Genomic DNA, 17,122 nt, shown 5'->3' with positions numbered 1-17,122 from the left:
CCTGTACCTGTGGTTCCCGAGTGGCAGGTGTGTATTTAAATGGTCCCCAGACACTGTGTCTAGACACACTAAAAAGACGTGCCTCTTTTATTAAGATCACAGGGTATTGTGTGATAACAGCACAGATACCCCTCAAATCGGGCGACGGGCAACGGGCAACTCGTTTAACGTGCCCCTATCCACGAAGGTTCAGGCACGCCCACCACGGATTTAGCCTCTGACTTCGCCAGTGACTAACTCCGGAGCAGGGGGGGGGGGGGGGGGGGGTAAGTTTGAGGTGGGCGGAATTTGGAAGAAAGCCATTTAATAAAGTCAACGCGAGCGCGGACCAAATAGCAGACACTTCGCAAACTTGAAGTAACACCGAGTGGGAGCCGTGTTCTGATTGGCTGAATTTCGATTCCTCGGTGAAGCCTGTTTTTTACCTAAGTCTACAAAGAGTAACTGCATCCAAAGACATGTCTGGACTCTAAAATTTGACTCAAATAGTTAAGACTGCTCAGCCAAAAAGTTTTTAAGGTGATTTTGAGCAATTGAACGGGCGCCGAAATAAAGTGCGTTAGACTACTTATAAAAAAAATAAACATAAGAATTTTGAACTGCTTCGAAAACGTTTAAAGTCTAACTAGCCCAATAAAGGAGGTTGTTACCTGTCCTAGTAAAGGTTGGCGTCTAGGGGGTTCCGATGTAGTCGGTGGTCTCAAGAAGCGGGAGGAACTGCCGGTAAGCGGAGCCTGCTAGCGTACCGGTGATGGATCTGTAGTGAGGACCCGCGACGGTCTTCAGGACTCGATGTAACGTCGGGTTGTCCATCTCCGGTAGCAGCAGTCCTTGGTTGTGTCGTCCGTTCCGGCGGATGGTGACGCAAACTGCGTTGTGTCCCTCCCGCACCCTGAGTCGATGTACTGCGAAATCCCCCTCGTTCAGTCCGTCTGGAAGAGGTTGGTACGCTTCTTCTTTTGGCAAGCTGATGAGTTGGCGAGCATCCTTTAAGTTAGTCTTGACCAGTTGCTGGTAACGTTGTTGGAGTCGGCCGGCCTGCAGTGACCACTGCTCCACTGGTTTCGTCCCCGGCTGCGGCGGTTGAGAGGGGCGACTTGGCCTGGCTAGAGTGGCACTCGGAGGAGTGGTCGCCTTCCTCTTCACAACTGACCCCTTCCGGGCCTGCGCCTCAACGGGTGTCGACGACTGGATCGGCGACACGTCCGGAGGCGCTTGAGAAGGTTCAGGTGGCCGATTGAATGGTGTGACACAGATGGCTGTGTCCAGCTCGTTCAGATCGTCCTGTTCCTGAGGGGCAGAAGCCGAGACAGCCGGGGCCGGAACCTCTTCCATCCTGGTCTTCTTCCTCGGTTGAGTGGCGTTGGGCGGTCTAACAGAAGGAGTCGCCGCCGGCGGTTTAGCCACCGGTTTTGACCCCCCCCCTCCCCCCCTGCGCCGCCGCTGGCGCACGTCTCCTCTTCCTCCACCTTCCCTTCTTCTGGATACGGTCTCCGTACACCAAGGTCACGGTTACCCGTGACCCGGTGTACGCTACCCGGTACTCTAGTAGCATTCCATATGTCTTCATGAGTTCCCCCAAGTGGTGGGGGGGGGGGGGGGGGGGGGGGGGGGGGGCAAATCGAGAGAGCAAGGACTGACGTCCGTCTTCATCGCTGAAAAGTATTGGAATCCCCCTCAAATCGTAATGGTCATTATCAGCCGTCCTGCTTTATTACTGTAAGTAATTATGTAATCCCTTGATTAAGTAGACTTTCCAATCTAAAATCACAAAACTGACCAATTACGTTGTCCCAAAGAAAAGAAAAGTATCACTTGGGTATCGTGAGTGGTCGTTTTAGCTCGAACGTACCCTACCAATAGGCCTAATAGTAATAATATGCAAAAAAAAATTGAATTTTTAAAAGAGAAAAATACTATAACTCCATTTCGTTCTATTGATGCAACCTGAAATATATTTAGTTAAATATTTTATTATACTATCAAGTCATTTATGTTGTTTTACAAGTCAGGTTGATCAAAGTGAAGAGCCTTGTCGTAAATTAAAGCGTTTGTTTACACTGTGCATAGAGGAAATGGACGGAGCTGACGTCACTTCGCCCAAACCTATACCACCGGACGTCACAAAAACGAAACAAAATGGCTGCCCCCAGTTAGCAGGAATAATCATATTTTTTTTATTAACTCTAAAATTACGCGTTTTTCATTTGTTAAAGTGTCAGTATGTGTTGGTGGTCCGGGTATGCATCTTTCCAACACATGAGGGTCCCTTCCTTTAAATGAATTGCAGTGAAATTCCGTCCTCCGTAGCGAACAACAAAACCAATTTTTAAGCCAGTCGGTCAGAAGCTATATAAGCAATCTGCACGCTGTTCACTTATCGAAAAATAAACCCAACTAAACTACCCCGGATATTTTAGCCCATATGAGTAATAAATACTAACATCATCCTGCGTTAATTGGTCGAACTGGTTCAGTGAGTGCCGCTGATTACCGGAGAGGAAATAAAAAATCTCCCAGATAACGAAAGCGAAACTGAAAACATCAGACTCGGGAGAATAGACAGCGTTCCGGATAACCTCTGGAGCCGACCTGCAAAACACACACACACACACACGTGTAGATATATATATATGTATGTATGTATGTGTGTGTGTGTGTGTGTGTGTGTGTGTGTGTGTGTGTGTGTGTGTGTGTGTGTGTGTGTGTGTGTGTATTTAAATACACTAGTTTAATTATTATATTTTTATTGTATTGGATTTTATTTATTTATTTATGTATTTTATGTTTGTTTTATGTTTGGTTTTTTGTTGTTGTTTTTGTTTTTGGGGTTTTTGTTTTGTTTTTTAAATGTATTTTTTTTATGTATGTATGTATTTTTTTAATGAATTTATTTATTTTATTTATTTATTAATGCTTACTTCATTGGTGGTACATTTGTTCATATGTTTGTTTCGAAAGTAAAAGAAAAGTTTGTTTTATTTGACGACGCCACTAGAGCACACTTGAACATTAAATATTGTATTTTAAATTTGTCTTTTCTTACGATCGGTACATCCGATGCACGACGTTTAACGTTAAAATATATAAATCATTTAGAAATAGGTTATTACAAAATACCGTTTCTTTTTGTTGTTCAGTATACTAGTGAAACGTTTAAATTTCGTCACCGACCTGTTGTATGACCTTCTGTTTAGCGACTCTTTAACTTGGACATAGGGCCGTCGTTGGTTTTCGTCTCTGGGTAACTGAACCATGTGGGCAAGCTGGACAAACCACACCTAAAATACACAAGCGATTTCTAAAACAGTAACATTAGTGACAGTTAGCCTAAAGAAGGTGGGTTGTTACGTATATGGTTTGGGGTGGCATGGTCCTTTAATGTCTCACAGCTTTAATACAATGGCGACCAAAGTATAGATATTGAAGTTTTAAAAAAGTTTTTTTTATAATTTTTTATAGACAGGATATGTGACCTTTGATATAAATGTCGTGGAGCACCAGTAAGGGTGGATCCAGGAATTGTTTTGGAAGAGGGGGGTGGGGTGGGGGGGTAACTAAAAAAGGGTATTTTGCCAGGCAGTTACTTTATAAATTGAATTTAATTGGGCACTTGCAACGCTTGGAACTGAAAATATACCACAGAACCCATCCAATACTATAGGTATTACTAAACCAAATAACTTCCGGCTGGGTCAAAGTTGGAGGTGCACACAACTTTTGATAGTGAAGTGAACACCACAAGTCCTGTGATTGGTGATAAATGTGAGTGTGTTGGTTGTAACAAAAAAAATTAGTTTCATCTGGGCAAAACGTGTGCAATTTTATTTCATCTAGTGTGTCAAGTAGCCTTGTCCTTCAAACATGTATGGGGTACCTGTAAAAAAAAAAAGTACTCGAATTTTGTGCGGAACTAGGGTAGTCATAAACGTTACCCGTTATCTCAGAAATGAGCAGCTTGACCCTCAATTTTTTTCTGATTCACTTTAAGGGTGACGGGTGGTAGTATTTATATTCGTGGCGTTTATGTCGATTGATACCCTGCAGGTAGGAGTTTTAGCCACATATGTTACTATTGTCGTCTATGGGATTTGATTTGGCAGTAGACACCTTATATATCAGAATTACCAAATATTTGACATCCAATAGCCAATGATTAATAAATCAATGTGCTCTAGATAGTCGTGTTGTTAAACAAAACACATTTTAACTTTAACTTACCTGTTAATATTAATACCAAACGGGGGGGGGGGGGGGGGGGGGGAACCAACATTTCAAAGTACAGGGCCCGGTAATACAAAGCACTCGTAACACTTAACGTCAGAAGTACGCCACACATTATGTATGGTGTACGTCTGACTTAAAGTGTTACGAGTGCTTTATGTTACCGGGTCCTAGGGCCGTAACCGTAGCGGATAACGGATATAAGGGGGAGGGACGTGAGTTATCTTTTCCTGGGAAATGTGTTATTAGTTTGTTGTGGTTTGAGAGGGTTGGGGAAAGTTTTTTTGTGGGGGGGGGGTGTTGTTTGGGGGGTGGGGGTGGCGTTGAGGGTGTTTTTGTTTGTTTCTGTGTTTGTTTTTCGGGCAAGGTAAATCCGTGATTGACCTTCACCTTTCTTTCTGTAGACAGGGGTTGAGTCGTCTCAGCCAGGATGTTGGACATTTGTATCTCCCCGTGCACCCAGCCTCGATTGTGCAGGTCACGCAAGTTGACGGCCGCCGTCTGCAAATACCGCAAGTACTCGGCCTTGCTCGAATCATACAGCCGGTTCATGCAAACGTCTGCCAGTGATCCCGACAATGGTTTATTGATGTGGTATTCCTGTTGTATGAAAGTACAATCGCACTAAAGTCATAACTTAAAAGTCGCAGACACTAGTTTCAAGCCGTGGAAATGGACACTATGTTTGGTAGCTCGAGTGTCGTCTAGACCTCCCCTGTTTATATGCTGTCGAGGAGAGATAGACGGAAGGAAGGAACTGGTTTATTTAACGACGCACTCAACACATTTTATTTATGGTTATATGGCGTCTGACATGGTTAAGAACCACACAGATATTGAGAGAGGAAACCCGTTGTCTCCACTTCATGGGCTACTCTTTTCGATTAGCAGCAAGTGATCTTTTATATGCACCATCCCACAGACAGGATAGTACATACCACATCATTTGTTACACCAGTTGTTGAGCACTGGGCTACGCCGCCCCCCCCCCCCCCCCCCCCGGTTTGTACGATGTCGAGGATATGTAGAGGACACTCGAGCTATAATTTGGTTATCTACAAACCTGAAACACATCTGGATAAAGTTATAATAGTGAAACGAGAGTGTGTGTCAAGTTCAATAGGGGAACTACCCTGTATACATATTATTTTAAAACTAGGGTCTGTCACTTTAAAGGGAATGACCTTGGTTTGCTGCCATTGTAAGATGTGTGAGATGCAATAACGTCTTTTTGAAGACAGTATGGGGCGGTATGGTGCTCAGAGATCGGGCGTCTGTCGGAGGTGTATAGCTGCTCAAAATGTTACAACTGGCCAAGACTGACAGACTCCATCCCACAAATCGGCCAAATGTGTACCAAGATGGCCCAAAATGTCATAAATGCTGAATTGTGTCTTCCTGTTGTCAAAAAAAAAAGTTTTGTGGCGGTGCAAGAATGGTGAACTCACCAATAAAGGATCTCCTCGGTAGTGGGTGGGTGTGGGTAATTTTTTACATGCTTCCATCAGAGAACTGTTCAAACATGCCTGTCGTGGGCACAACCTCTGACTTTGCCAGAGAGTTCTGTCCATGTCAGGGCCCTCGGGAGAGGGTGTTCTCCTTTAAATGAGGCATTAGAGAGAGATTCGTGGAATCAACCACTACTAGTATTGGGACAATTGCCCGTTCCCTGGGGCCTAATTCACAAAGGTCTCTTAGGCTCTGCTAGACAACAAAGCATCCTCTTTGAAAGTCTTTTAGCATTGCACTGTGAAATCGCAAAGTTGCGAGAGTTTAGTGAATTAGGCCCCTGGTCATGTATTACTGTTTTTTCGTGTTTTGATTTGTCTAATTATCATAACTAAAAACATAGTTAGCAGATTCAGAAGTTGGACGGCACACACCCTTTAAACAAAAAGTAAATGTGTTCATACCTAATGTCCAATCTGATACAATTCCCTTTTAAAATGACAATACGCTTTGGGGGTTTTTTTGTTTTGTTTTTTGTGGGGTTTTTTGGTGTTTTTTTGCTTTATTCTTCTTCTTTTTTAACGTTGATTGGGATGGTAGCCCTAATCTGCAAAATACTTCAGTCATTACAAGTATTGTTTCTAGGAACAACTGGAACATTTTGGGCTGATACAGAGGTGCGATGGGTGACTCGCGGTTTCCCGTGTCAACCAGTGCCAATCTACTGGCACATGAAAGACCGTGGTACATACAGTCCTGGCTATCAGTGCTCGCATGGGCTGCTTTGATCGCAGGATCGAACTGCCTCAGTGGACCTATTCTCTGATGTGTTGGGTGTTTTTTTTACCTGGTTTTATCTATTATTTTGAATGTTTCCAGTATACTCCTATTTTTTCTTTCATATTTAAATTTGTATTGTTGGGGTTTTTTGGGTTTTTTTACGATTCCTTACCAGTATCGTGTTTTGTTTGCTCATGTATATTTCTATTACGTCTGGAATGCCCGGAAGATCTTTTTCGTTTTTCAGGGACCACCACACCTGTGTTGGGTAACTTGCAGGAAAGACCTCTTGCAGTGCTGTTGAATTCTGAAAATTAAAACGTCATAACACGTTGGTTACGTTTTTAGGCATACATATGTAACATTCCATTCCAATATTTATTTACATGCTTATATACCACTAGGGTTTCAAGCATGTCTGTCCCTGGCCCGGTCTCTGGATAGCCAGTGATCTGGTCCGGGACAGAAATATATGGGACAATTTTGAATCTTACAGCCAAAAATATATAATGGGCTCTTAAAGGAGTTTGTGCGCAGTCCTAAAACTCTATTTTATATCTATTTCCTTTATTAATAATTTAGGCGCATTTTAGATCGGGCGGTCAAAATTTAAACAATATAATTTTAATATTAGCCCTGCTGGGAGGGGGAGGTTGGTAGGAAAGGTTGGGGTTCCCATCACAGGAGTTATTTAGTTGAAGGGAGGGGCAGCACTCGTATTGGTAACCTTAGTGTGGCCGGCCGGAGGGGCTAAGGAGAGCGGGGAGGGGGGGGGGGGGGGCTCCCCCCCCCCCCCCGGACATACCTAACTCTCCCTACGGCCGAAACCGCCTACGCCTAAGCGTTCTAACCCCTAACTTCACATATGTAACAGTCAAATTATTTATATATATGTATGTGTGTGTGTGTATGTGTGTATGTATGTATGTATGTATGTATTAGGGGTGACTATTGCGGTCAGTTTTACTATTGCAATAGTATTGCGATAGTTAAAATACTATTTTTATAGTATTACAACAGTGATAGTACTATTGCAATAGTACTGCAATAGTACTGCAATAGTATTGTGAATTCTTAAATCACTTGATAACACTAATATGAATAATATTTCGTAAAACTATTTACCTCAGTCTTCCAATACGTATGTATGTATGTATGCATGTGTGTGTGTGTGTGGGGGGGGGGGGGGGTATGTATGTATGTATGCATGTATGTGGGTGTGGGTGTGGGTGTGGGTGGGGTGTATGTATGTATGTATGCATGTGTGTGTGTGTGTGTGTGTGTGTGTGTGTATGTATATGCATGCATGCGTGTGTGTGTGTATGTATGTATGTATGTATGTATGCGTGTGTGTGTGTGCGTGTGTGTGTGTGTGTGTGTGGGGGTGGGGGTGGGGGGGGGTGAGTATGTATGTATGTATGTATGTATACTTGTACCACGTTTTGGTGTCGGTCTCTTTGATTTTGCCCGTGGTGTATCCCATAGTTTAGACCACGGGCGTGTTTAACCTAAATTTTAGCGATTGCTGAATGTATTTGTATGTATGTATTGATGTATGAATATCTATATATTGTACGCATGTATGTATGTATGCATGTATGTTTGTGTGCGTGCGTATGTACGTATATTTGTGTTTGTATGTATGTCTGTGTTTGTATTTAGTTATTTGTAATAATGTCACTAGGTAGTGAAATCATGCGTTGGTCGTAGACCATATTTTACTATGCATACTATCGAAACTATCGATAGTTGAGCAAACAATTGCAATAGTTATCGATAGTTGAATTAACTATCGATGCATTGCTATCGAGGCACTGACTATCGCAATCTATCGACAGTTCGATGTATTGTTACAGTACTAGTATGTATGTATGTATGTATATGTATATGTATATGTATATATGTATGTATGTATGTATGTATGTATATGTATATGTGTGTGTATACATATATATATATATATATATATATATATGCAGTGTTTTACCACTTGTGTAGCCTGGATTGTGGAGCGGCATCCAAGCAAATCCCTACCCTAGTAAGTTATGCTAGGGTTGTAAGACAGGTCAATACATAAGATGTGGGAGATGTGATGGGGGGCCATGGCCACATGACCCCTCCCCCCCCCCCCCACCCCCTCCCCCACAACCCAACCCCACCCCACCCCAACCCACCCGGTCACACCAATGTGTTTGACAGTTTTCAAGTAAGTCACTAGCTGGTGAGTTTAAGATTTTCACTAGCCCACCAAGCTAAAACCACTATCCCAAATTCCTGACCAATTATTCCTTTAAATGTGTTTATTCAAAACATTAAATTCTAGTTTAAAAATAAGGTTAAATGAGCTTCATCTACTTATGTTGCCATTGAATGATATAAGTTACTAGTATGCATGTACATGTACATACACACAGAAAACGTAAGTCAAATTACATTTGTTGAATGTTGTTTTTACTTTTATCCTCCACACCCCATTCCAGGAAAATTAATCAGTAAACGTAATCTTGGTGGTTTACACAATTTATATTACATAAGTTAAATTATTACTATCAGCTAATCAAATATTTAAGTACTGCAAGCGATAGTCATCAAGGATTGAAATTGGCTGACATTCCTGCTGGATATATATATTCGGTCCGGTAAGCTACAATATTCTGCCGGCCTGAATGAAAACCTACTGGACCAAAAATAACTGAATGAAACTAATGTGTTTATATAAATGTAAAATAATGATTGAATGAAACTAATGTGTTTATATAAATGTAAAATAATGATTGAATGAAACTAATGTGTTTATATAAATGTAAAATAGCTGCCAAAACAAAATCTCCCAGTCATTGACCGGCGAAAACCAGTCAGGACGACACTATTTCGACCTCTGCCAAAGTAAAGAAATAAGGAATCACACAAATAATATCAACAAATAGTGATTTTTTGTTTGTTTGTTTAACGACACCACTAGAGCACATTGATTTATTAATCATCGGCTATTGGATGTCAAACATATGGTCATAGAGGAAACCCGCTACATTTTTTCCATTAGTAGCAAAGGATCTTTTATATGCACCATCCCACAGACAGGATAGCACATACAATTGTCTTTGATATACCAGTCGTGGTGCACTGGCTGGAACGAGAAATAGCCTAATGGGGCCCACCGACGGGGATCGATCCCAAACCGACCGCGCATCTAGCGAGCGTTTCACCACTAGGCTACGTCCCGCCCCGTGTGCAAATAATGACTGCAACTAAAATCCTCAATCCACAGTGTCAGACTGGCAGTCAATTCCACATTACTGACGTTCAATCCACAGTGTCAGACTGGCAGTCAATTCCACATTACTGACGTTCAATCCACAGTGTCAGACTGGCAGTCAATTCCACATTACTGACGTTCAATTCCACAGTGTCAGACTGGCAGTCAATTCCACATTACTGACGTTCAATTCCACATTACTGACGTTCAATTCCACATTACTGACGTTCAATTCCACAGTGTCAGACTGGCAGTCAATTCCACATTACTGACGTTCAATTCCACATTACTGACGTTCAGTTCCACATTACTGACGTTCAATTCCACAGTGTCAGACTGGCAGTCAATTCCACATTACTGACGTTCAATTCCACATTACTGACGTTCATTTCCACATTACAACATATATATCGGACTAACAAAGTGACAACAATTATTTACCATCTCATGTATTAGTGTATAGGGTTCTACACTTTCACTTGAGGAGTAAATGGCGCTATCGAATGAATCCGCACTTCCTACGAGGGACGCCAGGGAATAGGGTCGCCGCAGGGCTGCAAAGACACAAGTAAAAGTTTTGTTGTTGTTTTTTTCCGTTTAACGACACCACTAGAGTACAATGGTTTCTATTAATCATCAGATATTGGATGTCAAACATTTTGTAATTTTGACATGTAATCTTAAAGAGGAAACCAGTTTAAAAAATTACCCCATTCATAGCAAGGGGTATTTTATATGCACCACCCTACAGACAGAATAGCACGTACCACGGCCTTTGATATACCAGTCGTGGTGCACTTGCTGGACCGAAAAATAGCCCAATGGGCCCACCGACGGGGATCGACCCTAGACCGAAAGCGCCTCAGGCGAGCGCTTTACCACTGGGCTACATGCCGCCCAGCAAAGACGCAAGATGCGGCTGTAATCGGTTTGCACCAACCGATTAACTTCCGATTACTCAATCAGTTAGAATTAAATGAATATAAAGAGGAGTTGAATTATAAGGATCATGATATATGATGAGGTTAACCAGGATCTAGACAATACAAATAATAATTTTACATTTAATAACTATTTAAAAAATTTTTTTTTTTTACTTTATGTACTACTGAAAAGCAACCACAAATCCAACATCTGTTCTTCAATTCCATCATTATATTTAAGTTGGTGGTATAATTACAGTTAACATTTTTCTCGACAATCGATTATTGACTTTTATAATCGATCATCACATCGATAGAGTAAAACCGATCAATGTTCGATCATAATCGATCATTGGAACATCACTAATACCACTTATTAATGGTTAGTAGTTAATAGGTTAACGAGGGAGAAGACATATATTGGTTAAGCTGTCGGTTTTAGAACTGTTACGTTCACGGTTCGCGTCTCAATACAGATAACAACAAGGAACGTATTCAGATGAATACAATCAGAGATCAGAACCCCTTTCCATAAACGATCTTAACGCTAAGTCGCTTTGTGGAACGAGACATGCAAAACAGTCATGTAGTTAATGTTGGAAATATAAATTATATTATTTGTATTTGTACATGATTGTTTTTACGTGTATATATGTTGTGTTGATTTATATGTTGTATGCGCTGATGCGTTATAAAACTGAAATTGAATAAAGAACTCAAACTTGAACTTGCATCCCAACCAGTCCTAAAATGAATTTTGACGACTCCACCTAGCTGACTTCTCTCTCGCTAACCTCCAACGGCTAACCATTAACCCTTTGTCTGACCAGGGCCCGTGCTTATAAAACTTAAAGTCTAGACTTTAATAAAACCAGACTTTAACGTAATGCTATATGAATGGCGTTGCCATGACGTTAAAGTCTGGAGTTTATTAAAGTCTAGACTTTAAAGATTATAAGCACGGGGCCAGATGGTCCAGATAACTTAGGTGTTTACGCAGTGTACTTGAATCGTAATTAAATATAAGTAAGATACGAAAATGGTAAAAGAAATAAAAAGAAGAAAAATGAGAGAGAAATTGCACCCCACTCATCTGTGAACTCAAAATGGATTATGGACGGGAGCCGGTATTGAGGTGCGAATCCAATTAAATCTGCCAGGGCCCATATGCTTATAAAACTTAAAGTCTAGACTTTAAAGGGACACGCCCTAGTTGTTAACCATTACGCCGTTGTTTTTCGCTATTAAACCCATTTTTTTTCACAAATAAAATTGCACTTTACTTACCGTTTATTATTTAGAATATACATTTCCATTCACCTGAAATGTTTTTTGGTAATCCTGGTAATTCTGGTGTTTGTAATACCACAAAATGCATTTTTCGTATTTCATAAAATGCCACGGGCCTCCGAGAAAAAACCGTTGAGCAGACAAGGTCTAATCTATTTTTAGAGGGGATATTCCCATTTCAGTGTCACAGACGTTGGTATACCACGTGACCGTTATCATTTTGGTTCGGTTTGTTTTCTCATGCACGGTTCGCGCAATCAACATCCGATTTGTTGTCGTTTGCTTGTTGTTCATTTGTGAGATTTTTCTTCACAGTTCGTGAAACTTTTCAGTAACAATAAAGTTCAGACAAGTAAGTGTCTCAATACAAAACGTTACAAACCCTTAAAACCAATAATTTTGCTAAGTCTTACGATATCTGGAGAGGGGATACAAACAGGACAGAACAGTTGGAACATGTGCAGGAGAGGTGAAAGGAACGCACCCCAAGTCTGTGCGCACTCTGTGAAATTTGTCGTGACGTAGGCATTGTTGTGCTTCGAGCGACATCTACCGGTGACATCAGAATACTAACTTTCAAAATTATTTCAAGCAATTGGGACATGGGGATTCCCATGGTATTTATCGATATAAAACCTGCTTTTTCACTCCATTTGATAAAAACGTGATCTAAGTGTGTTACAGGTTTGTAGATTAACCAAATTATAATTTATTTTCGCTGGATGGAACTAGGGCGTGCGGCTTTAATAAAGTCCAGACTTTAACGTATAAGCACGGGCCCAGAGTGCCCCCAAAGCCCTTCAACCTACGTCACGGGAAGTGGTGTCGGGCGAGAAAATCGGAGGGAAAAGTGACCGCTTCGAGGTAAGTACTTTCCGAATATTTGCTTATTTTGTCTTTGTTTAAAAAAAAAGTAATGCACCGAAAACACTGGTTCGTTAGCTTTATGTGTGTGTGTTCAAACTGTTTTATGGCAATCCCCAGAATTTGCAAACACTTCGTTCCAAAATGTTCGACAGTAGTGGATTAGGTCACACTTACAAGCTGATCGACGTTTCGTTGGCAAGGAAACTAAATTTGACTGGAAAAGCGCAATGAATACAATATATTTTCGTGGTTAACCTTCACCATTAACATGTGGAATAAATACTATTTTACCGATTGCTCGTGACCGAAAATATGTTTAAAATCATCTAGTCATCATATAGTCCGAGTACTCTGACAGTAAGAGAGCTAGACGGACATTTGGACATAAATACGCTCTCATTACAGTCAGAGACCAAGCTATGTATTTTTTTGGCAATTCCCGACAACCAAAAAGTTGGCAAAGATTTCCGCTCTAATACCACAGCAATCCTATGTTTGACGTTAAATACCTTTACATCGATCATTTTCGAGTTAACTGATTAAAACAAATCCACATATTAATCACTAATACACATAGTACAGAAAGAAACCCGACAGCACCCACATTCAGCTTGGTCTCTGACTGTAATGAGAGCGTATTTATGTCCAAATGTCCGTCTAGCTCTCTTACAGTCAGAGTACTCGGGCTAGTCATCATATAGTGACAATACATCACACGCGAAAACCTACAACTTAGCATAATAATGTCAGAAACCGAGTAAACGCGGCTCAAAGTTTGACGTCACATGTAAACGCGGAAGTAAAAGTTGACATGCTGTTTGCGTTGTTTGTTTTGAAGAATTTAGAAGATGACATCTTCTTCTTTACATGAAGATTAGTTTGAAGTAAACATATATTTGTATGTAAATATTGTTTGTTTACTATTTTGTATTTTGTACCTGAGAACATTGGTCGAGACGAGATCGTTAGCGATACCATTAGTACTTTGATACACATTTACAAGCATAGGGAGAAGTCCTATATATCGATATGGTATGCAAGTGTCACACGTTTTTATAACGTACATGATTATACATAATATAAAGTTCAGCAACTTTTCCAGAAGTTATATACAGTATTCATAAGTTAGACCAAACATCAAATTAGGATCGTATCGGGTTGCATGGCCTACCTGTTCTGTGAACTACAATCAACACCACTATTTCTACTCCTATTTCTATTTATAATCTAAATACTGAAAACTAAATCATTTCCTACACACACAAAAATTATATATATATATATATATATATATATATATATACATGTATATATATATATGTAACAATACTACATTTTTAGTTATTTACTTTACCGTCGTTTTCAAACAAATTTACTGTCGTCTGCAAACACATTGCGGTACGGTAACAGAAACGTTTCATTTATATACCTTTATTATATGTCATGATGTCATTGCATAAGCTGGCCTAGAGATTAACATGCGGAGGTATAGTAGATCAATTCTCGAAAGGTTGTTTCTCCCTCAACCAATTTTATTATTATTATTATTGCTGTGTATGTGCGTGCGTGCGTGTGTGATAATTATTAAATTATTATAATATATGTTCACTTTACTTACTTCAACTCATTTGTATAGAAAGAGTTGGTTTTCTTTCCTTGCAGATGTATATTTTAATTTTACAAGAGCCTGAAGTAGACCTATTCTGAGGTACATTTTGGAATTCAAAATAGAAGACCAAGACTAAGAACTGTGGAAACGGAAGAAACAGTATCTGTATTAGATGATGAGCGGGACGTAGTCCAGTGGTAAAGCGCCCGCCTGATGCGCGGTAGGTCTGACATCGATCCCCGTCGGTGGAGCCATTGGGCTATTTCTCGTCCCATCCAGTGCACAACGACTGGCATATCAAAGGCCGTGGTATGTGCTATCCTGTCTGTGGGATAGTGCATATAAAACATCCGTTGCTACTAATAGAAAAATGTAGCGGGTTTTCTCTGTAAGACTATAGGTCAATATTACCAATAGTTTGACATCCAATAGCTGATGATTAATAAATCAATGTTCTCTAACTTTAACTTTAACTGTATTGGATGAATATGATAAATACAGTCCAGTAGATGTTGACAATAATACTGAAAATAGAATCAAACACTTATCTGATGATAACACCAGTGAGCAGAATGACACTGAACCTAATCCAATTAGCACAAGTTACAGAAAGGATGCAGTGGATTGTCTTTTAGAAAATAATCTGAAAATCAAATTTATAACCATATTTTGAAGTTGAGGGAAATGAAAAAAGAGCAGAAGGAAATGTAGGCCTACATAATATTCTCGCTGGGTAAAAATTAAAGGAGGGCGGAAGCCCCCTCCACCCCACCCCCTAAAAAGAAACCAGAAGAGAAAAAAAAAAAAAAGTGGGAAACATGGTTACCGTATAGGCTAGCCCGAGTACTTGGGCTACGTGTAGGCCTGTCGTTGGGTATTGGTCGACTTTGCGAAAAGACATACCCCTTGTTTTAATATTATTTTAATAAAGATTTCAAGATATCTAAAAAAAATAAAGGTGATCCCCTAAACTGGGATAACATGTCTGTGTTCTTTTTATTTCTTCATCGAATGAATCGATCGCACTGACATCGTTAGGTGATAAAAAATAGTTTCGTTTTTGTAAAGGCGGTGTATATATAATTTGGCGTCCAAGAAAAATACTTTTAATGATGAACACTGCCACTTCCGTTATTTTTATAAGCGGTGATACCCCCAAAATGAAAAGTTTCTAATATTTTATAAAGAATTAAAAATCATCAGTTACGACCAACTACATCTGCAGTTGAGAACAAAATATCAGACAAAAGTTAGTGAACACAAACACTGATTGACCGAGGCTGTTAGAATAGTGTTAAATTACGTTACGGTAACTATCGTAAGCTACTGAAACTTTTCCACACCGCGGCTTGTTTTCTTTGATGTCGATTTTTCTTTTCAATGTGAAAAAAGTGTCCATTATGAAATAGCGAAGCTGGGTTCTGTAAAATATAGTAGAATGCGGGAAAATAAAGAGGGATGGAGAAAAATAAAGGAGGCGGCAAAACACGAAAGCGGGGATTCAAAATGCAATAGCGGGCCGGTCGTCCCGCTTAAATGGAGCAGCGAGAACACTTGTCACAACAAACAAAACTAAATTAAAAACCATTCGACCCTTTGTCCGCCCCAAGTACCAGGTTACAACATGCCCACTACCAACCGAAGAATGAACGATATCGTTCGACAGTACGACACCAACAAAATATGAAATTACTTCATAGTGGATACAAGAATCTGAATAAAGTGGGGTCGGGTACAATATGTAACAGAACATTTTAAAACATTGGTGCGAAATGTTGTAGTTTGCTAAATTTCACTAATTAGTATTACATTTATGTATGGGATCTGTAGAGTTATTTAAAAATATATATATAACTTAAAATACTGGGTAAAAATAAAGTGAATATCTTATTGTAACAAATCAACATTACCATTCCATCAGTTGCTATACAGAGGTGGGGCGTAGCCTAGTGGTAGAGCGCTCGCATGATGCGCGGTCGGCCAAGGATCGACCCTCGTTGGTGGGCTCATTGGGCTATTTAACGTTCCAGCCAGTGTCCCACGACTGATATATCAAAGGCCGAGGTATATACTATCCTGTCTATGGGAAGATGCATTTTAAAGATCCCTTGCTACCAATGGAAAAATGTAGCGGGTTTCTTCTCTAAGATTATGAGACATTACTATCGTGTGGCTTCGCCTTTAGAGGACCAAGATTCTTTTGGAAGTCCTAGGGGTGACGGGGTTATAAAAAAAATAATTCTTACCAGCTGGAATTCCCTGGAACAATGAAAGCTGTTGTTTAGAATACTAGTACTCAACGTTATATATAACTCTGTCAAAAAAGAAACGCATAGGCGAAATATTCATGGAATTGTCTTTTAATACAAAGTGACATAATTTCGTTATTTACGATCGTATCACAGTCAAATTTGACATGAGTATGTGACAATGTTCTTGCTATGGACTAACAGCAGTGGAGTCGTTTTCGTCACCAAACAGCGTCGCATGAGGGCCCTGAAATCAGTACCTTGTGTGGCCACCAGCAGCAGCAATCACTGTGCGACATCTCCTTGGCATAGACTGAGTGAGTCTCTGAATCCGGGCACGTGGAATCCTAGCCCATTCTTCCTGCAGTGTATGTGAGAGTTGCGGAAGCGTTTGAGGCTCCTGGTCACGCTGGCGTACACGTCTGTCCAATTCGTCCCATAGATGTTCAATGGGGTTGAGATCTGGCGGTCTTGA

The 17,122-nt window shown here is 40.4% G+C and overlaps 1 protein-coding gene across 1 annotated transcript; it reads right to left on the bottom strand.

Annotated features, from left to right (window-relative positions):
• Window positions 1-2,152: 2,152 nt before the first annotated feature.
• On the bottom strand, window positions 2,153-5,056 carry LOC121378328. The gene is made up of 3 exons (XM_041506446.1): window positions 4,615-5,056; window positions 3,175-3,281; window positions 2,153-2,592 (listed from the first exon to the last, which is right to left on the bottom strand). Exons 1-3 carry the CDS (start codon window positions 4,774-4,776, stop codon window positions 2,403-2,405), a joined length of 459 nt encoding a protein of 152 aa, XP_041362380.1. The 5' UTR covers window positions 4,777-5,056; the 3' UTR covers window positions 2,153-2,402.
• Between the last annotated feature and the right edge of the window lie 12,066 nt (window positions 5,057-17,122).

The sequence above is a fragment of the Gigantopelta aegis genome, chromosome 8 (genome assembly GCF_016097555.1).
Source record: "Gigantopelta aegis isolate Gae_Host chromosome 8, Gae_host_genome, whole genome shotgun sequence".
Taxonomy (NCBI): domain Eukaryota; kingdom Metazoa; phylum Mollusca; class Gastropoda; order Neomphalida; family Peltospiridae; genus Gigantopelta; species Gigantopelta aegis.
The sequence above is the reverse complement of the archived record's forward strand: the minus strand, read 5'-3'. Positions and strand labels throughout refer to the sequence as shown.